General features: G+C 36.6%; 3 protein-coding genes across 3 annotated transcripts in view; 2 read left to right on the forward strand and 1 right to left on the reverse strand.

The window, feature by feature from the left end:
- LOC139984865 (sodium/glucose cotransporter 4-like) overlaps positions 1-25,387 on the forward strand; it is a 38,009-nt gene that overhangs the window by 1,123 nt on the left and 11,499 nt on the right. The window contains exons 2-8 of the mRNA XM_071998970.1: positions 2,700-2,771; positions 6,283-6,387; positions 6,920-6,979; positions 20,157-20,261; positions 20,988-21,093; positions 22,750-22,830; positions 24,031-24,242. Coding sequence (XP_071855071.1) covers positions 2,700-2,771; positions 6,283-6,387; positions 6,920-6,979; positions 20,157-20,261; positions 20,988-21,093; positions 22,750-22,830; positions 24,031-24,242 — 741 coding nt within the window. The remainder of the gene's footprint in view (positions 1-2,699; positions 2,772-6,282; positions 6,388-6,919; positions 6,980-20,156; positions 20,262-20,987; positions 21,094-22,749; positions 22,831-24,030; positions 24,243-25,387) is intronic.
- LOC139985019 (uncharacterized) lies at positions 8,432-13,051 on the reverse strand. The gene is made up of 2 exons (XM_071999199.1): positions 12,040-13,051; positions 8,432-11,429 (listed from the first exon to the last, which is right to left on the reverse strand). Exons 1-2 carry the CDS (start codon positions 12,636-12,638, stop codon positions 8,999-9,001), a joined length of 3,030 nt encoding a protein of 1,009 aa, XP_071855300.1. The 5' UTR covers positions 12,639-13,051; the 3' UTR covers positions 8,432-8,998.
- On the forward strand, positions 13,403-18,520 carry LOC139985020 (uncharacterized). The gene is made up of 5 exons (XM_071999200.1): positions 13,403-13,936; positions 15,106-15,789; positions 16,091-16,332; positions 17,041-17,275; positions 17,610-18,520. Exons 1-5 carry the CDS (start codon positions 13,690-13,692, stop codon positions 17,750-17,752), a joined length of 1,551 nt encoding a protein of 516 aa, XP_071855301.1. The 5' UTR covers positions 13,403-13,689; the 3' UTR covers positions 17,753-18,520.

Genomic DNA, 25,387 nt, shown 5'->3' on the forward strand with positions numbered 1-25,387 from the left:
TTAAACTAGGGCCTAGTAGTAGTAGTTTATGACTAGGTGCTATGACCTATACTATAGCATGTAGGCCCGAGCTGGCCGGTTATAGCCTAGGACTATACCTATACATAATTCCCTCATAAGTAACGAATGAGATTATAGTTAGAAGGATACTCCAGAGCGAAATTTATTTTGATGTATTATTAAAGCGGGACAAAATCAAAGAATTCCTGCGAAAGTTGCATTATAATCCTATGTAGGCCTACTGCTTTTGAGATATTGGCAGGCAGACGTTCTTGCATTTTTTATTGTAAGTGGACTTAAAGTTAAAGCAAACAGGTGTGATGTTATGGCTGCACACTGACTAAACTATGTATTAACATTTTTTCAATCTGTTGTTTTGACCCGTAATTGGATAGCATTGATTGTTTGCCAGCCTAAATTGGATGTGACGTTTTTGACTAATTACCAATTAATGCCTGTGACAAAGGTACAATATGGATACATCAAATTTTGGAGCAGCAAAATAGATGAAAATTTTAAAGAAAACCAAAAGATTTATTTGTCATTATGTATCAATGACATCACATCTGTTTGCTTCAAGTTCACTATATGGTACAGGAGGTGACAACTTCAACTGCCAATATCTCGATCGTAAACAAAAGGTAGGATTTTTATGCAAATTCCACCAGAATGCTTGATAATATTCCTCATTGACATAGCAGAAATAAATTTTCTTTTGCCTTATCCTTTTAAGTTAAAAGGCCAGTTTTGTAGACCAGTTCTATAGGCACATTCATCATAAACTTTGTAATATGACCACTAGTTTTAAATGTATTCTGTGGATGTGCGGATCTGTGATATTGTTGTATTACAGTAAGTCAAGGTCAAAGTCACCCAAGGTCACCAGAGTTCAACTATTGGAAACCTTGTATATGCATGATATCTCGAGTTAGGCAGCATTGATACGTTCATATTTGGCATGTGGATGTATTATATTGAATAGAAGAACTCAATTGATTTTGGAGGAGGTGAAAGGTCATCTGGGTCACCAGTGGTCAAACTCTGAAAACCTATTACACATGATATCTCATGTTGGAAATCATGCAATTCTCATACATGGAATATGGAAATTCTCATATTAAGTACAAGAATCCTGTTAATGTTGGCGTAGTTCAAACGTCATATGAGGTCAACAGATCAAATTCCTTTAAACATGATATCTCAAGGTAAGAATCATGGAAACTTCTCAAGGCCCCTATTGTATTTCGAGGACATGTATTGCCATGTGCAGTAGACTAACCTGTGTTCATCATGCCATAGTGTAAATGTACATCAAAAAGAGTCATTCAGGATGTTTATAGTATGAGAGCTCTATTTCTACCGTGAACGAGCAACATTATAGTGTAATGAAGTCTTCGAAACCTCAATGCATTTTTGCATTCTGGTTATGGATGGCAAGCAAACTGGTTATAGCTTTTATCCAAATTGTCTATATGGCCTGACCATGTTTGGTAGCTCTAGCTACATTAATAGTTACAGCCTCAAACTTTGTTAGAAAGTCATGCAGTTATATAGTCAGATTTGGTCTGTACTGTGTCTGTATAATTTATGTATACCAGGCAGGCATTCTCATTTGTTGTACAACATTGCAAAGATAATGCTTTCAATTTATTCAAACAAGTGCAAATGAAAAATAAGAAGAGAAAAAACAAAACCATGGACACATGTATACTAGCTGTATCAATACAGTTTGATTTTATAATGTTTGGAAATTAATATGACTTCAGTCAGAACAAAGGTTACAAATCTTCTAAGTACTGTAATCAGTGTGCTAGAAAACTTGACAAACAGATCAGTTCTAAGTATATTGTTGCACCTGTTCAAATATATAATTCATAGAGACTAAGTAGGTTTCCAATATAGAGTCCATGGAAAGTAACTCTCACTGAAATGTAGTATATATTACTGGCAATAGATACCATCAGCTGAACAGGCAGTGTTAAAACAAAGGGAATAATTATGATGGCAGAAAATCTTACATTATATACAATTAAAGGAAATGTTGCATGTAGCTGTTTGTTAACAAAGCAGTACCTAATAGTATCGTATTATGGTGAACATATCATGCATGCCACACCTTCATTTGCAGAATGTTCACCTTAAATCTTTGTGTAAAAGTAAGTTGGCCTGAGGTTTCGATCCTAGCAGGATCTTCTTCAAAGGCTAAAAAAAAAAAAAAAAAATGGAAAAAAAAAAAAGCTTGAAAATGTTCACGTTAAATCTTGGTTAGAATTCTCAGATTACAGTAGACAATATGTTAGTTTGAGTATAAACTGTACCATATAGTGTGTGTGGTACTGTATACTAGCCAAGAATGTGCAAGGTATTCAAATTTACATCTACTGTAAATGAGTTTAAGTTACATTGCATGTACTCTGTGGAGTTTTTTTTAGCCAGTTATACTATGGACCTTGTCTAGCATGGTGATTTGGTGAACAGGTGGTAATTCAGCTTGTTTGGACAATACATGTACTCACAGTTTTATATTTATTGCTGACATCTGGATGAAATGGTTTCAATACATACATGTAATGTTTACATTGACATGGTAGGAATTCCCCAATAGCTATGAATGAGCTGTTTGGAATGTTCAAGTTAAGTATATACTGCATTTTTTTAGTCAATCCAGTCATGAATCAACAGACTTTCTTTCTTCACAGTCTCTCTGCCGTTCTAACAGAGGCACCGTCAGTGGTTACTTTCTGGCAGGAAGACACATGCTATGGCTTCCGGTAAGTATCCCTGAAATACCAAAGACTCCTGCATTTATCAAAACATCCCTGAATTACAAGAGACTCCTGCATGTATCAAAAACTTCCCTGAAATACAAGAGACTCCTGCATGTATTAAAAACACCCCTGAAGCACAAAAGACTCCTGCATGTATTAAAGACTTCCCTGAAATACAAGAGACTCCTGCATGTATTAAAACATCTCTGAAATAAAAGAGACTCCTGCATGTATTAAGAACTTCCCTGAAATACAACAGACTCCTGCATGTATTAAAGGCTTCCATGAAATACAACAGACTCCTGCATGTATTAAAGGCTTCCATGAAATACAACATACTCCTGCATGTATTAAAAACATCCCTGAAATAAAAGAGACTCCTGCATGTATTAAAAAAATCCCTGAAATAAAAGAGACTCCTGCATGTATTAAAAACATCCCTGAAATAAAAGAAACTCCTGCATGTATTAAAAACTTTCCTGAAATACAAGAGACTCCTGCATGTATTAAAGACTTTCCTGAAATGAAAGAAACTCCTACATGTATTAGAAACATCCCTGAAATAAAAGAAACCCCTGCATGTATTAAAAACATCCCTGAAATACAACAGACTCATGCATGTATTAAAGACCTGCCTGAAATGCAACAGACTCCTGCATGTATTAAAGTAAAAACTTCCCTGAAATAACAAAGACTCCTGCATGTATTAAAAACTTTTGGCTAATAGTAAGCAACTTAAAGGGGAATACTAAGGCTCCCTCCCGTATGACAATTAACCAATAGTGAAAATATTAAAGGAATTCATGAACATGAGTATTATTTATATATATGTACACTACATGACTATATTAGACATGTGTTGCACAAACATATATCTAGAAAGATCACAGACTAAGAATGTAAAATATTTTGGGGTTGATTTCCTTAGAACGAGTTCAATAGCCTAACAAATTCATTAACATGTCTTGAAGTATATATGATTAATACATCTGCAGCTGGAGTTGGTACTGTGGAATTTGTTAAGCTATTCCACATGGACGTACTACCATGTAATTAACATATGTTCCATCTAGCCGTAATTTTCATTTTTGTGTTTGATTTATCACCAGAAGTGGAGGTATATTTAGCTTCAGTGAAATACTCATTTTCAAGCAGTCCATTGAAGCATAATGCAATACAACCAAGGATAAATGTTACAGTGTAAATGAGCAGCTATTTATAGCTATAGAGCTGATATACTGTATTAATAAACATTCCGATTAATGTGTTATGTATGACTATAGCCCTCTTTTGAGGAGCTATTTATAGCTCTATATAGTAGAGTACTAGAGTTGATATACTGTATTAATAAACATTCAGATTAATGTGTTATGACTTAGATAGCCCTCTTATGAGGAGCTATTTATATAGTAGAGCTGATTAAATTAAAACATTCTGATTTATGTGTTATGTATGACTATAGCCCTCTTATAAGGAGCTATGTAAAGCTCTATATAGTAGAGCTGATATACTGTATAAATATATACAATATGTATATAAATATATTTCAGATTAATGTATTATGTATGACTACACAGTAGCCCTCTTATGAGGAGCTAATTAAAGCTCTATATAGTAGAGCTGATATACTGTATAAATATATAAAATATGTATATAAATTTATATATTCAGATTAATGTGTTATGTATGAATATACCGTATAGCCCTCTTATGAGGAGCTAATTAAAGCTCTATATAGTAGAGCTGATATATAGTAAATCGGGGTAAAAAAAAACCACAGGGTAGTTGGGGTAAAAAAAACCCACCCCCACTACAAGTCGTGAGAAATTGAAACACATTTTTGTATGGTGTATGTGAAAACCATGGTGCCCAAGTCAATTCTGACATACTTTATTGATTGTTACTATTCTTTTCCATCGGCGTATCGATACTTTTAGCGCCGATTTTTCCCATACTCTAAAAATAGCAAATATTTAGGTTCTGAACACTGTCCTTTAACTTTATCCTGCAAAAAATATTAGAACTGATATAGAGGTTTTTGTTTCTTGGTTATGATAACAAGAGGTGTACCTACATGAATCAGTAATGTAATTACCCGCACGATCTGCCAGTTTTCTCGAATGACGTGGATTTTTTTTATCCCAGGGTTTAGTGTCCGTTTGGGGTAAAAAAAGACCAGTCCTATTTTCCTCCCAAAATGGTTTATATTTATCACAGAATGTTAGAACTGCTATATGATTGACACAGGGAGTACATCTATGCTCCTCTTATTTCTACCAATATAATAATTTACATTTTTATAACTAACTGTTGCCTGTTCTTAACCTAAGTTATTGCTATGTTAGCCTAGTGTTATAGCCTAACACAATATATGTCTGCTGTATGGTTATCTTGTTATTTTTAGAGTCCTAAATTATACTCTACCCTAAGTCCCAACCCCACAGCTGGATGTGATACTAATATATAGAATAACACTCATAAAACATGGTCAATAATGTTTCAGGGGGTATTAAACAGTCTTGATAGAATCTTGCTTAGTCTCGGAAGGTGGGGTTTGTTTCCCGGAGTTTATCGTTTGGCAATAGGTTAATTCATGCAGAACTCGATTGAAAATGCCCAAATAAAGCTTTTCTAAAGTGTGCTGAAAATATTTCTGGTGGTTTTGCACATTTTCTTTGGTAGTATGTTGTTTTAACAGTGTGGACTTTTTTTACCCCAGCAGGGTTTTTTTATTACCCCAAAAATGACTAACAGCCGGGGTAAAAAAAAAACCACCCCTTTTCTGGAATTTCTCCTTTACTCATTGTGATTGAAATTTTTATTATGGCTATTTAGGAAGGTATTCCCAATTGTCAACTGACAATGCTAAAATATCTACCTAAGCATCTACCTAACGAGTTTTATGTTAAACTTTAAGGAAACGTTTTTTTTTTACCCCGTCTTACTATACTGTATAAATATATACAATATGTATATAAATATATCAGATTAATGTGTTATGTATGAATATATAGCCCTCTTATGAGGAGCTAATTAAAGCTCTATATAGTAGAGCTGATATACTGTATAAATATATATATGTATATAAATTTATATATTCAGATTAATGTGTTATGTATGAATATATAGCCCTCTTAAGCCCACTGCACTGAGGGAAAAGCACATACAGTTTGTCGTAATAGGGCTTGTCAAGTAGGCAATACCTTGAGTGTCATTAAAAACATAAACCATAAATGTTAATTACATCCCCCTCCCCTCCCCCCTCCCATCCCAATCATCATTTAAGGTGGTTAGTGTATGCCATACAACATCCAGTTCAGGGAATGAACAATTGTGCCTTAAAATATTGGATAGCAATTAACACTATGCAAAAATGGCTAAATTATACAGATGGAACAAAAAAACACAGCTTTGTAATATTGTCATCTTATGGTAATAAAAGAAAATTCATAAATTTCAGAAACATAAATGATATTTTAGATATATTAATTGTCTTCATTCTTGTTTCTGTCAGGTTGGGGCTTCTCTGTTTGCCAGCAACATCGGTAGTGAACATTTTATAGGTTTAGCAGGGTCTGGAGCAGCAGCTGGTATCGGAGTTGCAGCATTTGAATTCAATGTGAGTGTAACAGTTCAAGTTCATCTCTCACCAGTTTATGTGATATTTAAGACTTTGTGCTAGTTGCTGACGGTTAAGGGTATAGGCTGTGCACTATTGGTTATTTGATTAACAAATATAAATTATGAAGAGTTCCTAGCTGCTTTCTTGATTTCATTCTTAATTCTCCCACATTGGTGTTATAATTTAGTCACAGTGGATAATGGTAAAGTTCAATGTATGTACTTATGTCTTTTAGTCCTCCTGCAAGCAGGAACTTGCGAAGAAGCCTCATTGGCTTATCAAAGCCTCAAGCTGACCGAAGTCAGTCTCTTACATTCATATTTAACATACATGATTATGAAGCGTATCACGACATATATGCACCTAAAATATCAACGCTCTCAACCAAAACTCATCAAGCTGTATGTAATTTGTTATTGCCACACTTCATTATAAATGCCTTTATTAAATTCATCTCCTTCTCGCCCTGTTATTTTCCTGGGGGTTTTCATCTGACAAGTAACCAATGTTTATTTGATTTTATTTACAGGCTTGCCTGCTGGTTCAACTCCTTGGATGGGTGTTTTTACCAGTCTACATAGCCAGCGGGGTGAATTTTTCAATTGTTCAATCAATATAGTATTCATTCATGTTGTACTCAATCGTTTATATTTCATATAATTAATCCTGTCAACCGTTTGGTAGCTGTACTCCATCATATTACATTAATGCAGTAATCATGCCTGTAGTAGGGTAATCAATCACAGAATATTTAAGTAGTACTCAACACTGCAATAGTGTACTCTGGCCATCGCATTATGTTAGAATAGTACTCAACCCGGTAGAATAGTACTCCATCAGGTTATATTGGTAGAGACTTATTCAATCCTAGATTAATAGTATACTAGTACTCTCTCACATAACATTATTAGAGCAGTACTCAATCCTGTAGTACAGTACCAGCTCAACCCTGTAGCATGCAGTCACACCTCAGCCCTGTACGTAGTACAGTACAGTACTAGCTCAAACCTACATCAATTAAAATACCAGCTCAACCCTGTATAACAGTACTAGCTCAACCCTGTATTACAGTACCAGCTCAACCCTGTATTACAGTACAAGCTCAACACTGTAGTAGTAGCACCAGCCCTGCATTACAGTACCAGCTCAGCCCTGTATTACAGTACCAGCTCAGCCCTGTATTACAGTACCAGCTCAACCCCGCATTACAGTATCAGCTCAACCCTGTATTACAGTACTAGCTGAACCCTGCATTACAGTACCAGCTCAACCCTGTATTACAGTACAAGCTCAACCCTGTATTATAGTACCAGCTCAAACCTACAGTAATTAAAATACCAGCTCAACCCATTGTTACAGTACAAGCTCAACACTGTAGAAGTACCCCTCTACAAATTTAAGTGTGCTAGTTGCGCGCAGCTTATGCGCCGAGAGCGAACATACAACAACGTTCGTAACTGGCGCACAAAAGTACGCAACCTGCGCACAACCCACGCGCTCCAAGGGAAGCGTGCGCTTTGTCTTAGCGCGCGCACACTAAGACGGAGCGCGCCCGTGCCATCTTAGCAGGCGCACGCTTCGTATTAGCGTGCACGTGCTTCGTCTTTGCACGTGCGCGCTTGATGTTAGCGCGCCAGTTCTTGGTTAAGCGTACAAAGAGGACTTAAATACTTTTGCTGACTTCTGAAGCAAACAATTTGGACTTAGAAAAAAATGTGAAGCAAACAATTTGGACTTTGAAAAAATTGCTTATATGTCTTTGTGCGCGAGTAGCTCTTGGACTTGAACCATGTGTAGACTTGTGTAAGGTGGTGCGGTGAGCATACAAACTTCTGGGTCAGTTTCATGGGAACCCGAAGGCCCTTAGGGGTTCTTGAAACAATTCTGTAGGGTATATTGAACAGTATTTAAAAGCATGAGAAATGTTACAGTACAATTAGGAACGCAGGCTTTCAGTGAAATGTTACTTCAAATGATCTTCAATGAAATCAAGATGCTTGTGCACCTTGGGGAATAGGAGGAAAACAGGGCAATATTTTTCAAGCCTGACAAACAATTTCTAATGTAAGTTAACAACACCTTTAGAAATAAGATACCTCATTACAAAGAACATGTAGTGAAATGAAATTTATTTACACTCATCATACAGTACATGTAAGTAATGTATCACAGGCTAACAAATAGAAAGAATATCAAAATTGAGGGAGAAACCCATCTTTTGTTTAGAAGCCAAAATAAGTATGACACATGTAATGTCAATTGTGAATTCATGGTTAAAACCAGTAAGGGTTTTCCTTGCACTACACCATTAACTTGAGGCTTATGCTCCATTGTTGATAAAGAACTACAATTTGGAATTTACTGTAATTACGTATATCAAGTACTACCACACCTCTTTCTCCACTCAATCCCCCAGCCTCAAAATGTATACCAATTCCTTTTGCCCTAATATGAGCAGAAAGCTGAATATATACACAGCATTTATTCATGTCTCACAATGATTTCCTAAAGAAAACTAAACATTAAAATTGGTAACCTGAAGGCACTCATTTTTATTTGCAGTACACCCTGAGTATTAGTCTACCAGCAAAAGATATTATTCCACCCTTTAGTCACTCTCTAGTAAATTTGGAGCTTGTGCAATGAAAGACTCTTCTGGATTTTCAAACTGCATGAAAATACATAGCTCAGCAATATCCTTTACAGGTATGATATGAAAAAAAACATCACCTTGATTTTTAACCATCAAAAGATGGTCTAATTTTAATGTTTTTCTGCAATTTGCAGCAATGCTTTCAGCCACAGAGTTCATGTGCTTTATCACAGCGAGATAATCTGAAGAGCACATACATTTCGCAGAGCAACTGCAGCATTTCGTACATTTTAAAAAGTACTTTATCTGCCCAAAAAATGTAACTCCCTCTTTAAGGTATCTTACAGTGTATGAATTTCTTTTGGTCACAAGTTTGTAATCACTGCTGTAAAGTAACATGTCATTCAGCTGAAGACGAAGAAATTTGTAAAAAAGCTGTGGTTTATAACCAATACATTCAACTATCAATGGCAACAGATCTGACTCAGGGTTACAAGGCAAAAGACGACCAACCACTGAAATGAAGCCATCTATCACCTCTGTCCTTGAGGCAGGTTTTTTCTTAACAGATAGTTTTTTAACATACTTCAATGTATCTGCCCCAACAGACACATTTTGCAATAACTCTGGAACCTTCAGCAAAGAACACAAATTATTTGCTATTTGCAAATGTGGCTTTTTTGTGCCCTGCACCATGTGCAATAATTTCCCATTGATATCTTCATATGCAAAGCATGAATACACCCACAGTGGACCAAGATTTCTCACTACACCTGGAAGATGGAGAAGCCCATGAACCACAGAAAGGCAGTACCTGTCTCCATATAATGTCCCAAACAAGTAACAAAACTGGATAAGTAAACTTTCACAGTATTTAATATCATTGACAGAAATACTGTCACTATTCAAAATGACAACTGCCTCTACTAGTAATGCATAATGCTCAAAAAATATGTCATTCATTAAACCCTTTAGAGCTGGTAAAGAGTAATAAAACAGCCATGCCCTATATTCTGATGCCTTCCAATAACCCAAATGATCTTTAATACTCCTTGGAATTCGGGAAATGAAATGTGGAGGCTTTATCTTGGTAAGTCGCATATCAATATTGTCAAGCAGTTTGGTTAAAGAAAATAGTTCTTTGGAATGAGATGTGTCGAACCATAAGTGTAACAATTTCTTAGATACTCCAAGCAGAACTGTGTGCATATAATCAATAGCCATTCCATCAGCAAGATTCATACCAAATGAACTTAGAAAAGTAGGCCCTTTGATGCCATTAATGGGCTTTTTCATTTGCATGGTATGCACTTTCATAGCATCACTCAACATTTTTTCATGAGACCGTTTAGGACCAAGGGGATTAGTCATGCAAAAAGGATATGTCCACACCGAGCCTTTTCCTGTTGATGTTGAACAGCCTTTTTGTAAGCAATGAGAACACCCAAAAGCACCATTAAACTGCACCATATTTAACATTACAGCTCTTGCAGGAAGGTCACATGTACCGCAGAGAACCACAGCTTTAACTATGATAATTTCCTTTTTGTCCTGAGCATAAACTTCTACACCATCTTGAAGTTCTTTAATGGAAGCAAGGAATGGCTTCAGAAAAGTGCCCACAGCCGGTTTTGAACCAAGCCACAATCCAGCGTAAATCAAATTCTCTTTTAGGAACCGTCGTTTATGCGGCAACTCATTGATTGAAAAAAAGAGGGGCCAAAGGCTGACCTTTGATGATTTGAAGATGGGACATCCATCTGTATACCACATAAGAGATATGTTTCTTGGTTCATGTAAAAGTTTTCCGGGAGCAAAAAGACGTTTGTACTGCTCTCCATCATAAATATCCTCAATATTGTCACTGTTTTTCTTCTTTCTGTTGAATCTATGCTGCAAGTCATTATAAAATCCCTGCCTTTTCATTAAGGTGCAAATTTGATTAACAATCGGTATTTCTATAAAGTAGGATATTCCACTGTTCTCCGAGACATTACTGCTGCATACTGGGCACCTAACATTATCAGAGGAGCTAAGTAAATAATTACAAAAATTGCAGAACTTGTGGAATTTCAAAGGATTTTTTAGAGTTCCATAAAATTTGTTAAACATATGAAGTGTTGTCTTGCAGATATTTGGCTTTTGGCAGTGCATTGAAATTAGCACAAGCAAATCAACCAGTGCAACACCAGTAATGCTATGGCTGCTTGAAAACATCAGAATCATCAACATACTTTCTGCCAAAGTTAGTGGAGCACCTTCATAAAGTGGTTTACTTCCTTCATCTTCTGCTTCATCATGGATAGATGGGGATTCCTTGCAGTCAAACCAGTCATCTTCAAGGTCGAACTCCTCTACACTGAGTGGGTCACACCAGTCATCACTTTCATAAATGCCTCCTACCTCTTTAATATTTGCCAGGTGGAGGTTATCATCATCCAGATCCCTGTGATGAGTACAGGAAAACAAAGTTATGGTTCAAATATAACCTGTTTATGTGTGAACAACTATGTTAGAGTACAGCCAAGAACCTTGCATTGTTTTAGTGAATGGCAAGGAAACATGAGCTTCTTGCATGTTTCTATGATGAAACATTTTTCCATGATTTAAGTGTACTTCTAAAAGTAAAGATGACTAGAAAAGTACATATAGAGGAAATCCCCAAACCCTTGACCAATTTGACACAGCATCGCACCAACTTTAACTCTATTTTCTATTCTATTTCATTTGATCAAGGATTAAACTGCAACACTTACTAGCATCATACATGTCAAATTAACAACACTTGATAGATTTCACCCAACCTGCCTGGACATATTAAAACCCACACAAGCTCTGATCAGTACCATATATCTTCATTCTTGTTAAAGAAACCACATAAGCCCAGGTTGGTTAATAAAAAAATCCAGGCTGTTTGGGCAAATTGTATTTTGGGAATAAGACAGCTGGCCAGTTGGTCCTTACCTATTTCCCTTACAACTACTGTATGTGAGTCTACCTAAAAAGTATCACTAATTTGGGAAGCCTAGTTATACTATAAGCCTAGGTCTTATTACCTTTTTATTCCATCCGTTGAGGAGCCATCAGACAGAGGTAGGCCCATGAAGTGGTCAGATTCGGAGAAATTCAGATTATTACTAGATCCTTGTTCCACAGTATGAATGCATTCAAGTTCAGATGACAAATTCTGAGTACCCATTTTATCCTCATTGAGTTCAGGTTTTAAATGGGTTGTAAGGGAAGGTTGGCTAGGTTCAAATTGTTTGTTTGTTGCTTGGCCTATGTATTGCGTAATTTGGAGGCTAGTACTACTAGTAGCAGTACTACCATGGGCATCATGTTCAACTTCAACCTCTCTTGTTGAAACGAAGTCAACTTGCCCTGGCTGAATTTCACTTACTGTGAATTCATCATCTTCTAATTCAACTGTCCTAACACCTAAACTCGCATTAATCTCCACTTGCTTGTCCATACGCCACCGTGTGGTTCTCGAGACAGTTTGTTTTGATGAACTATTAATATCACTAGGCTTAGGCCTTGTTCGACAGCGTGACTGAACGTTAGGCTGACGTTGTGTACGCCGCCGCTTATAAGCTCTGTTGTCCTGTGTAGGCAAGTAAGGACTTGTTGGATCAACTTCCAGTAAGTGAGACATTATGAATATGAGGTGGTTTCGAAGTCACCATAACACAACTGCGACAGTGAATTCATCTGTGCAAAACCTACGAATGATCACCATTTCCCCCCTGATGAAACAACAGGCGGGCTCGGTAGTGCTGACGTTTAAAAATACTTTCACCGGATGGTCGCCGCGCTGTAATAGTTTACTAAGTATGTTAGATTAACGTTGGCAACTTGGCACTGTATACTAAATTACTACTTGAGAACACTGCTAGTGTAGATCAGTGCTTGAAAATAGCAATTAACATATCCCGATAATGGTCAGTTGTACGGAACAATGTACGATACAACTAAAATGCTTCCACATCGTGAAAATGAATTTTCTTAAATACGCATCGTTAGATCCTGTTACCAATACAAGTTTTCAAAGATAAGCTCATGCGACTACTTTTGAACCGAATTACTGCTCTATAAACATTTTGACCACCTTAACCGTGTTATTAGCTGTACGTGATTCTTTCTCCTCCGTGGAAGCACTTTGCCAAACTATAGATGTTGCGTAAGTCGATATATATGCAAATATTATGGACTGGTAGATACTAGCCAATCAGCGTAGAACAAACGATCATCGCGCTTTAATTTTGAACCTAAGTTAGAAGTACCGACGTTACAGTACGCTGTCAACAAGTTCTTGCCGAAAAGTCCATATCTTTCCCTTGACATCTACTGTAACTTATTTCAATCAGCCATTGCGAAAGTGTTTAATTTTTTTTTTTTTTTTTATGCCTTGTATTGATTCCGCTCAACTTTAATTAGCTGATAGTTTATCTCTCAGTTTCGTTTGCATGAACGTAAGGTTTCTAGCTCTTCCATAGCCTAACCTACTAGCCTAACGTCCTGTAGTTCTACAGCCTCGACTTTGCAAACCAGTTGTTCGTTTTCTTTGTATCGGAAGCAGGATATTCCGTTGGATTATCGTCAAAATACATTCTTTGTCAACCTGTTGGGAGATTGCAGCTTTGCGAATTATCCAGGGAATTTTAACAATATCAAGACATTTATATTTGCAAGTTAGGGCCTTGATAATGGATGCGACTGCCTTGATGCTTTTGTCTCAGACAGCGGCAGAAAATGCAAAAAGTCCTAAAGTCGTTTCAACGAAACTCCAAACTGTTCGGCAAAGATGCCTTATTTACTGGGTTGACGATCGTTTAGTCAGCATCGAACCTTTATCTTCAGTGGTTGAAAAAAATCAAGTGAAAGAAGGAGCTGTTTGTAAAATCAAGTGGAAAGGAAAGGGACCATATCTCGGAAAGCTTATCAAAATCAGTGGTGAGTACTATTGCGATAGGCTAACAAGTAACATTAACTTAAGAGTAACACTAAATTTACAGCTTAGGCTAAGCAATTGTAGCTTAGGCTACCTTACTAATACTACTAGGCCTAGTACTACAGTAGTAACTATTTAAACTTAAAGCCTAGGCCTATGCTGTATTGGCTCTAAATATGCCAGATATTCAAATGTGGTTAGCCTAGGCCTAGCCTACCTTTGATCAAAATTCTTTATTGGCCGTGGCTATTCTTACGACTAGTCGTAACAATTATTTATAAACTATTCTTACAACAAAGGCGAATTAGGCTACACATAACACAACATTTGATAGCCTATAGCCCTCAACGCAGATGATTAGAAGGCTGCAAAATTGCAGAGCAATGGAATCAGTAAATAGGCTACTTTATATTTATGTTGGTTTCCTCTGACGTTACAAGTACAAGGAAGCCTAGGCCACATGCTTATTGGCGTCAAGAAATAAATTTAAAGCGTTCCAAAGAATGTTTACTTAGTTATGGAGTCATCATTTCAAAAGCATGGTCCTTCTTTACCAGGTCCAAACAAGACAAATGTTGGTACTGTATGCATTAATATACAAAGCAAAGTAATTTTTCAGAAAGTTGCTCATTGTCTTGAAAAATCCTGTACAATTTGAAATCAAATTGAAATCCTGTACAAATTGATTAGCCTAGTTTTCCATAGGAACTTTGTGGTGTGTAAAAATTAAAACCTTTCTGTGAATAGTGTTAATACGACAAATATGTCGACTGTACACTTTAAATATGTCACGCATCATTAATGTTCATTAATTTATTTCTTGCTACTTTTCGAGTCTACAGTAGTTTAACTGTACTTCGTCCCTTTAATGCATGTCATTTATCTGACAACCAAAGTCACCAAACCTTACCTGCAGGCTACAGTCTATACAGTAATTACCTACTGTATGACATCAGTCTTCTCTGTACTTTTTCAATACAATAAATCATCATGCCCTGCTCTTTTAAAACCCCAATGATTCCCCCCCCCCCTTATGTCTGGGGCTGCATATAACCATACATGTACCATGTTTCTGTAATCCTATTGTTTAAAAAAAATTATTAGCTAGAGTTCTCATACTATAGAGGTAAGCAACTGTGATCATCATTGTTTTCTGTACAATCATTCACAGCTGACTCTAAAGTATTACGTGAAGAGCAGTTTAAACTTGAAGAGGCCCTCTTTAAAGTAACGGATCCCCAAGAAGGCCAATCATCTCCACGTCAGGATGAGTGTATAGCTTCTACGAAAGGGAGAAAGAGGACAAAGCCCAGGAAACTACTTGAGGCAACAGATGTGGAGGAAGAGGAAACGGCTGACAAAGCTTTACTGCCACCGCCCACGAAAAAAGCAAAGGAGACCAAGGCAAAGATGTCAAAACTTTCCGCCAAAGTTGATGCCCAGAGGGCTGTCTTTGAACAATATTTGAAGGAAAGCCCCACTTATACATCAACTTCCACAGGAGAACCTGAGCCTGCAATAGATATTCCTATTCCAGAACCAATTATTAGCAACACTGACAATGCAATGTCTGCCCAGTTTACTTCATTCACAGCCCTACTGAATGATTCAGGAGATGAAGGAAACTGTCTTGAAGGAGTCTCACGGGCTGTAGAAGTTCTTCACGATGATTCTAATCTTTTTAATGACTCTACAAACCTGGATGAAATTCATTTCTTGAGACAGGAAGTAGACAGACTTCTGTGGGTAATTGAAACAAATGACCAGGAAATTCAAGATTTGCGACAAAGGCTCAGTGAAGGTTGTGACTGCTACAACTCACCAGCACCAGAGAAGACAGTAATGAATGAAATCAGTAAGTTTATTTTAGCTGTTTTTGGACCAGAATATTATTTTTTTCTGGCTATATTGTTACACCATATTATTATTTCCAGGACAAGGACCACAAAAACCCAGACTTTTGCCGGTTTCCCTCTTTTCCTTATTGTGAGAAAACGTTTAATCTATTGGACTTCGCCTAGAAAAATGTAAATTTTAACCAACATTTCAGGTTTCAATTGGTACATACTGTAGGTAATGATTGCTAATTGTCTCATTTACCCTCATGAATGGATATGATAGAAAAATGAGTTCTTTTATAATCTCCTGTTCATTAGATGTGACTCCAAGGAAGATTAAATTCCTCAGTGACCTGACAAAGACTTTGTCCTGTATGGTCACAGAGACTGCACCACCATTGATGACTACGCCACCATCGTTAACTACGCCACCATCGTTGACTACGCCATCATTTTCAACCATACCTGAAACGAGTACACTGGGGGCAACAACAAGTAGCTCCGTCACAGAAGTAGGTGACACATCAATGTCACCATCACCATCTGTTGATCATGATGAGGTGTGTTCTTTTGTAGCTTTGTTTCTATTTTGAGCTGTGCGGTAACAAATTTGTCCTGCTTACAGTCCTAGCATATCAAAATAAAAGTGATCTATGAAAATACTTGAAATTCAACTGTAAGTGTATGAATCACCTTGGAAAGGCAAACCCTACCTTGTAAGTACAGGTACATATGAATAAGCAACAAAAGCTTGTGTCTTAATCAAAAAAAGAAAATGTTTGTAAAAAATTCAGGTAGAGATTGCACAACTCGTCCCAGCCTGTAATAATATCACAAAGTTTGCACACTGCAGGTTCTGGAAAGTCAGGGAAACTAAAATAGGAATTTCAAGGTCTGGAAAGTCAGGGAATATGTATAATTTTTCCAAAGGTCATGGAAAAGTCAGGGAATCTAAAGAAACCATGTATTTTTTCCCTGATATTCTCAATCTAAAATTTGTTTATAATGTAAAAAAAAACAGAAGTGGGAAAACAAAAACACATTTGAAGAATATTTCATTTGAGGTCCTTGAAAGTCATGGAAAAGTCATAGAAATTTTTGCTGTTGGAATGGGTACAAACTTTGTTTCAACTTCACATTTTTTTCAAGTCTTCCTGACAGCAACCCATTTGCCCCCCCCCCCCACTTTTCCATTCCCCTTACTAATGAAAACAAATTGACAGTGATAAATATTTAGTCATTTTCTACATTTCATTGTCTCTTTGCAGAAAGTTGAATTAGTGAAAGGCACTGGTGTTTATGTCACTGTGCCAGAACGAACCAGTATTGCACTAAAAGGGAGAAAAGGTTTAGGTGTAATGTTGAGGAAAATTCTAGAAGTCCTCTTTTCCTTTGATGAGCTTCGTCGTGGCTGTGCTGTTGGAGGAAGACCAAAGGCTTGCAACAAGCAGTCTGCTGACGTGAGTGTTCCGCTTGATCCCAAACGCTTGAGTGCAGCCAAAGGTGAGTTACTGTTAAAAGGTTTACTTTTTCTATTTATCAAGAAAAAAAGCTTGCAAAAGAGAGCATATATTTTAAGGTAGGTGTGTGCACCAAAAAGAGGAGTTGAGTGTTTCAAATTGTTTGCTGTTTGCATTCTACTTTGCATTTTGGTGATTGACAATTTATTAAAGGGATATTTTGGTGGCATGCAATGTGCACTTACAGAAAAGACAAAAATTTATAAACCAGAAATTTTGTACCTACAGAAATTTTTTTTCAGTGCACAACTGACACTTTTTCATGTGTTAAATATTATTTACATCAATTAGATAGGTTTTTACCCATTTCTTTGCAGCATATGTCCTGTGCTTTTGTCAAAAGAAGGGTCTGCCAGCACCGACAGAGACTGACATCAATGCCATAGTAAACAGCAAGTGCGTCACTGTTCGTCGTAGCTTCAAGCAGAAGTTTTCCAGTTTGACAGACATGCGGCAGTAACAATTCATAACTTCCCTGGGGTTGGGTATATATTGTATGCTAACTTTATAGGTCACTTAAAACTTCCTTGTATGATAGGTACTCAACAACCTTTGCAACTCTATGTAATATACTCCATATTTAGCCTTGCCATTTTTAAAATGACTTTAAACCTTAAAGTATTTCAATTATATTCTTAAGCTGCAACTGCACATTACCTAAACATCTCTCAGTATTCCATTTTCCCCCTTGCCATTTTTTATACCTTGAAAACTTTTGGTAGTTTAGGTTACACCAAGCAATCTGAATCGAGTCATTTTAGTTAAAAATCAATGATTTCTTTCACCTGCCATTTTTCTGCTGCACAATTAGATATTTTTTTTATATTGCATCAATCTTTTTTTATACTAACTATGATATCTTGCCAGTTTTTTTTTTATATTCATTTTAATTAAACTGTTAACCAAAACTACATTAGTTCATTACTCTTATAAAGTTGCATGACACTGTTGACTTTATGAACAAAGTCTATGTTCACAGTTTTAAGCCTTGTTAGTTTCTCCAACCTTTAATAAAAATATTAAATCACTTAATTGTATTAATATTCTATCCGTCAACTGCCAATGCTTACACCCTAAACAATTCTACTCATCAGCAGTATTCTCACCAAGATCTTTTCTTTTCATTAAAATACCTTTTAATATTAATCTGTGCACATGAGACATGTTGTCTCATTTTACTTCACAATACATTTTATTTTAGACATTTAAATTGAAAAATTTGTTTTCTTTTTTCTGCTTTGGAGCTATATGTGCTTATATAGCTGCATGCACCCTTTATCTTTTTGTGTGGTTCTATATTCAACAACAAACTGCAGCGCGCTCAAGTCGCTCGCAGCGCGCTCAAGTAGCGGGCACAGCAGCTTGCTCAAGTAGCGTGCATTGTTTCTATGCTTCTGGCGCGCTACAGTGCGCAGCTTGCGTGCGACACGCTACTTTTTTGCTAGCGTACATTGTTTCAAATCGCACGCGATCCGTTTGCCTTTCGCGCGCTTAAAGCTGGACAGCGCGGCACGCTGTAGCGCGCAGCTTGCGTGCGACTTTTGCTAGCGTATATAGTTTCAAATCGCCCTCGATCCGTTTGCGTTTCGCGCGCGGCATGCTGGAGCGCGCAGCTTGCGTGCGACGCGCTACTTTTGCTAGCGTACAATGTTTCAAATTGCACGCGAACCGTTTGCATTTTGCGCACTCTTCTAAAATCGCACGCGTGCAGACATGGGAAATATTTGTAGAGGGGTAGTACCAGCTCAACCCTGTATTACAGTACTAACTGAACCCTGCATTACTGTATCAGCTCAACCCTGTATTACAGTACCAGCTCAACTCTGTATTACAGTACTAGCTCAACCCTATAGTACAGTACTAGCTCAACCCTGTATTACAGTATCACCTCAACCCTGTATTACAGTATCAGCTCAACCCTATATTACAATACTAGCTCAACCCTGCATTACAGTACCAGCTCAACCCAATAGTACAGTACTAGCTCAACCCTGTATTACAGTATCACCTCAACCCTGTATTACAGTATCAGCTCAACCCTGTATTACAGTATAAGCTCAGCCCTGTATTACAGTATCAGCTCAGCCCTGTATTACAGTATAAGCTCAACCCTGTATTACAGTATCAGCTCAGCCCTGTATTACAGTATAAGCTCAACCCTGTATTACAGTACCAGCTCAACCCTGTATTACAGTATAAGCTCAACCCTGTATTACAGTATAAGCTCAACCCTGTATTACAGTATCAGCTCAGCCCTGTATTACAGTATCAGCTCAACCCTGTATTACAGTACCAGCTCAACCCTGTATTACAGTACTAGCTGAACCCTGTATTACAGTACCAGCTCAACCCTGTATTACAGTACCAGCTCAACCCTATAGTACAGTACTAGCTCAACCCTGTATTACAGTATCACCTCAACCCTGTATTACAGTATCAGCTGAACCCTGTATTACAGTATCACCTCAACCCTGTATTACAGTATCAGCTCAGCCCTGTATTACAGTATAAGCTCAGCCCTGTATTACAGTACCAGCTCAACCCTGTGTTATAGTACTAGCTGAACCCTGCATTACTGTATCAGCTCAACCCTATAGTACAGTACCAGCTCAACCCTGCATTGCAGTACCAGCTCGACTCTATAGTACAGTACCAGCTCAACCCTGTATTACAATGCTAGCTGAACCGTGCATATAGTACAGTATCAGCTCAACCCTATAGTACAGTACTAGCTCAACCCTGTATTACAGTACCAGCTCAACCCTGTATTACAGTCCCAGCTCAACCTTTTATTACAGTACTAGCTCAACCCTGTAGTATAGTAGCAGATCTGCAGTTCCTTTCATGTTTGATTTGTTTTCTAGGTTTGTACTCTTCCAGAGTACATGAAGAAACGTTACGGAGGCCAGAGGGTTCCAGTCTTCCTTGCTCTGCTCTCACTGATCCTCTATGTATTCACCAAGATATCGGTATGAGTAATTGTGTTAGTTAATTAACATACAATTAATTAAAGTATTATTTAACTTGTATGAACACTGCAAATAAGATATCGGTGTGAGTTACATTTGTATTAGTTCATTAACATACAATTAATTAAAGTATTATTTAACTTGTATGAACACTGCCAATAAGATATCGGTGTGAGTTACATTTGTATTAGTTCATTAACATACAATTAATTAAAGTATTATTTAACTTGTATGAACACTGCCAATAAGATATCGGTGTGAGTTACATTTGTATTAGTTAATTAACATACAATTAATTAAAGTATTATTTAACTTGTATGAACACTGCAAATAAGATATCGGAGTAAGTTACATTTGTATTAGTTAATTAACATACAATTAATTAAAGTATTATTTAACTTGTATGAACACTGCAATGCTCTTGATCTGCATTGCTAATTCTCTCAAACATTGAACCAGTGGATCATAATTAAGCAATGTTTCCAGTAATCATTTCTATATTATAATGAATGTTTGTGCAGCAGTGAGCTGCATGTCGGCATGATCTTGATGGACAAAGATCTATGTACATTTTTAAAAAAATGATATCATTAAGCTATGCAAAGTATTTTGTGCTTATAGGCCTATCACTTTGATTGCAGGTATTGAACTGCAGGTTTTCATCACATTTGGCATCAAACAATAAAGTTTCAGGGTGATAATTGCCATTTTTCTTGTCTTTTATAGGTTGACCTGTATTCTGGAGCACTGTTTATTCAAGTGACTCTACAGTGGAATCTATATGGTGCTATTTTTCTGCTGTTGGCCATAACTGCAATATGCACAGTAACAGGTATCAATGTGTTGTCAGTTTATATTTCACCATCACAGTGATAACTTGTACTGCAGTATCGCGTAGGAGATGGTTTTAAGAAACAAATGATATAAGTGCATGCTGCAAACCAAAGCTCCTGGAAAAAAAATGATGCACAACACATAAAAATACTATACACAACACAGCACAAAACCATACATAACACTATATAGCACAACACAATTCAATACACAACACAATACACAACACAAAACAATACACGACACAAAACAATACACAACACAACACTATATAGCACAACACAAACCAATACACAACACAAAACATTACACAACAACACAAAACAATACACAACACTGCATAGCACAACACTACATAGAACAACACAAAACAATACACAACACAAAACTACACAATATAACACTACACAACATAAGACACAACACGGAACAATACACAACACTGCATAACAAAACAACGTTTTCTTTATTTTGATAACATTTAGTAATTACCAATTGATGAATGTATGTATCTTCTTAAAGGGACAAGATAATCTTGATTCATTCTTGCATGATATGATAACCGCTTTAAGCTTTGCTTGGTGAACACAGCTGGAACTTACATTAATTTTCATTGGCTTTCTTGGTAGCCATTTTGCATTCTAGTTCATATCTTGAAACTTGAATGATGAAGCCTAATTTGTAGTGAAAGAAATAATTATTTGGAATATAACAAAATAGTTTTCATTTTGCTACTGTGGTTAAGTGCCTATCAATCCACGTGACTACAAAATTATGGTAAATTAATATGTTATTTATTTTTTGTCCTATATTTAAGACTGTGTGGTCATACTGAACAGATCATTTGATACAGTAAAGATTGTATCCTGGGAAAAATATCTGTTAAGTTTAAGCATGTTGTAAACAGAATGATGACTTAGTCTATTAAGGCAGAAAAGGTTTGCTAATAACAAAAAATCAATATTTTCTAAATGCTTAAATGACTTTCAGACTTGCAATGGTAGACTCCGTCTGTGTTAGATTAAGTTTACAAAAGTTATTGGAAAGATGATATACCTGGAAAGTTGACTCTAAGTGTTTTTGTAGTCTCTAAATGGATGTTGAGAAGCTCTCAACAATGTATGTATGACTTTATTTGATGCATGAGTGTCTTTCCACATGAACATCAGATACATTTATTCATAGATTGTGTAGGAAATAAAACTTGAATTACTTGAAATCATAACTTGCTGCTTGAGAGTACCTGTTGTTACCATGGTGATTCTATTCAATATTGATGAGTATTCATGTTGTGTGAATATTCTATGTCTTGGTAAGATGCACACCAAGTTACAAAACAAAGACAATTATAGATTAATAAATGTTATTACCTCCATTTGTGGCATGTTTTTGGATATGAATTAGATTATACCACTGAAACTGCAGCATACTAGGGCTGTAACTATGTGATTACCAAAGGCATGGTAGCTATAGGTTGCTACTACCAAGATAACATGATAATATTGCTATGTTACTTTGTTTGTAACAAAACATCTTAGACAGTCAAAAGTAGGAAGGGAATCTTTAAAAATGGCAACATATCATTTAAAAAATCATGAAATCCAATAATTTAGCAATTCCATCCTGCAGTTTATCTAATCTTGGTCATTCACAGGTGGACTGGCTGCTGTGATGTACACAGACACTTTGCAGTTTATCATCATGGTTATTGGAGCTTCAGTCCTCAGCATTATGAGTAAGTGACTCATACATTCTTAATGCTCAGCTTTCATTTCCTTGGTCTTCCTGTTCTTGCCAGTGAGGCCTAATATCCAATCAGTGACAATACAAGTTGAGTTTGTTATTAGTGGCATACATAATATCCAATCAGTGACAATACTAGTTGAGTTTGTTATTAGTGGCATACATAATATCCAAACAGTGATAATACTAGTTTAGTTTGTATTAGTGGCATACATAATATCCAATCAGTGATAATACTAGTTGAGTTTGTTATTAGTGGCATACATAATATCCAATCAGTGACAATACTAGTTGAGTGTGTTATTAGTGGCATACATAATATCCAAACAGTGATAATACTAGTTTAGTTTGTATTAGTGGCATACATAATATCCAAACAGTGATAATACTAGTTTAGTTTGTATTAGTGGCATACATAATATCCCATAAGTGACAATACTAGTTGAGTTTGTTATTAGTGGCATGCATAATATCCCATCAGTGACAAATCAAGTTGAGTTTGTTATTAGTGGCATACATAATATCCCATCAGACAATACTAGTTGAGTTTGTGTGGATTTTTTGTGTAATTATCTCTAACCCACTAATAGATTATTTATTACAGTACTGTGTGTTAATTAGTTCTATGAGTCTTTACCCTGCGATTTGGACCCTGTTATAGGAATATTTAACAATTTAAATTGCCTGTGATGGATGTATAGTCATCACCTGCTGTGAACATGTAAAACCATCCTCATAAAAAAGAATGAATAAGGATTCAACTTCTCAAGAAACGCCGCTCGGGTAGTGTGAGCTAGGATCAGTGTAGCCCATTTAGTTTTGTATTTGTTGTTTCTCATGTGTGAATTTGATCACAATTTGTTTACCAAATGAGTATAGTAAAAATGCAGTCATTCCTAAGTAATTTTTTATTTTGAACTTGTTGTAAAGCTGGACACCTCATGCTGGTTCTGATCTGCGGTGAAGTAGATACAGCTAAAAGTGTAAACTGTCTAACTTCATTATGTCAGGGTGCCTCAATTCAACTATGCCTCTCAAAGAAGGGAAATAGGCAGGCTACTGGACAAGTTATTTGTATGAGATAAATCCAATTGAATTCAAATATACAGTTTGGAAACTTAACTTAGGCAAGAACCAAATTAACAGAACAACCAAGATGAATTTATAATTGATTTAGAATTGTGATTTGTAGGTTTTATCAAGGTTGGTGGGTACCAGCAGTTGAAGGTAAAGTATATGGATGCTGTCTCTGATGATACCAGAAATAACCTTACGGAGGGGTGTGGTTACCCTAGAGAGGACTCCTGGCAGATGTTACGTGAACCTTTACACTCTGATATGCCCTGGGCAGGGTTCCTCTTTGGTCAGACTGTGGCCTCTATATGGTACTGGTGTACAGATCAGGTATGAGTACATTCATGGTGGGACATTTTTCGCAGATGCGTCATGTTTTGTCCGATATCACAGTGCTGTTTTCATGTAGTACCCAATGTGGATAGTTGAGTTAGGTGATATGTGAAACTATTTGCAAGATATAACTGGAGCTGGTCAAGACATCTTGTTTTGTTCACTCATTAGTAGATTCGTCCATAAACTTTGAATCCTGAAAGTTTTACCAAGGATTGCCTTGCTGTGTCACTTGTGTCTTGCATGAAACTGGGGGGGGGGGGTGTGGGGAAGATGACTCCACTGAGAACATGATGTCTTTAAAGGCAGTTGAACGTTGCCTTTTATAATATTAATACTCCACCTAGCCTCACTATATACTACTGCTGGAATATACAGTACTGTATATCCTTGAAGATTTATCTTCTAGCTGTTGGAATGTTTAATAGTTTACCGATAACATCTAATAATCAGTTTCATTCCAGTTGTTATATGTAACTTACTCAAAGCTTTGTTGAGTAGTTGCAGCTGTGATAGGGTATTTGCTACTTAAAATTTGACTCATATCTTATGTGTTGATTGGTAAAATCACACACAAAGACATTTAATTTCCTGTGCTAGAGCATATTATCACCTTCTGTGTTACAGGTAAAACCATCCTTATAAAGAATAATGTAAAGATCATGCGCTTGAGACCACTCTACTCTAATTCAAGACCATTTAGCAGAATATAAATTGTATATGTTTGAACTCAGTATTGAAAGGCATTGAAGACTCGCTCCAAACCGCATGCAGCCATCTGAAAAAGTTAACTTTCTGTTGCTTGCAAGTGACGTTTTGTTCGTGTCGCTACAAAATACAGACAGTAATGAAACGTGATACCTTGTTATCTTTAGCTGGACCTGAGATGTACATCTCTGTATTGTTTGTACACTGTGCTGTGGGTATTGACCGCAGCTGTATGTACTGACTGTACACTAGTGTCTAATAACCGATGGTAGCAAGCTGTGTATGTGTATTTTCTGCGATCGATTGCGGTGTCTAACAGTTCTGTTACACCTCATTCGAAACTAGGTCAGATTACCGGCATTAGACGTTTCTTTTTGCGCGAGTCTTCACACCCTTTAAAACAATGTTTCAATGGCACAGATTCTGGTTGACAA

The sequence above is a fragment of the Apostichopus japonicus genome, chromosome 17 (assembly GCF_037975245.1).
Source record: "Apostichopus japonicus isolate 1M-3 chromosome 17, ASM3797524v1, whole genome shotgun sequence".
In the NCBI taxonomy this organism is placed as follows: Eukaryota; Metazoa; Echinodermata; class Holothuroidea; order Aspidochirotida; family Stichopodidae; genus Apostichopus; species Apostichopus japonicus.

Bases quoted from the DNA above. Each gene is read 5' to 3' on its own strand.
- LOC139985019 (XM_071999199.1), bottom strand. From the start codon at position 12,638: ATGTCTCACTTACTGGAAGTTGATCCAACAAGTCCTTACTTGCCTACA. The intron at 11,430-12,039 runs GTAATAAGACCT...TACTCATCACAG, and splicing joins TCAACGGATGGAATAAAAAG to GGATCTGGATGATGATAACC.
- LOC139985020 (XM_071999200.1), top strand. From the start codon at position 13,690: ATGGATGCGACTGCCTTGATGCTTTTGTCTCAGACAGCGGCAGAAAAT. The intron at 15,790-16,090 runs GTAAGTTTATTT...CCTGTTCATTAG, and splicing joins GACAGTAATGAATGAAATCA to ATGTGACTCCAAGGAAGATT. The intron at 17,276-17,609 runs GTGAGTTACTGT...ATTTCTTTGCAG, and splicing joins ACGCTTGAGTGCAGCCAAAG to CATATGTCCTGTGCTTTTGT.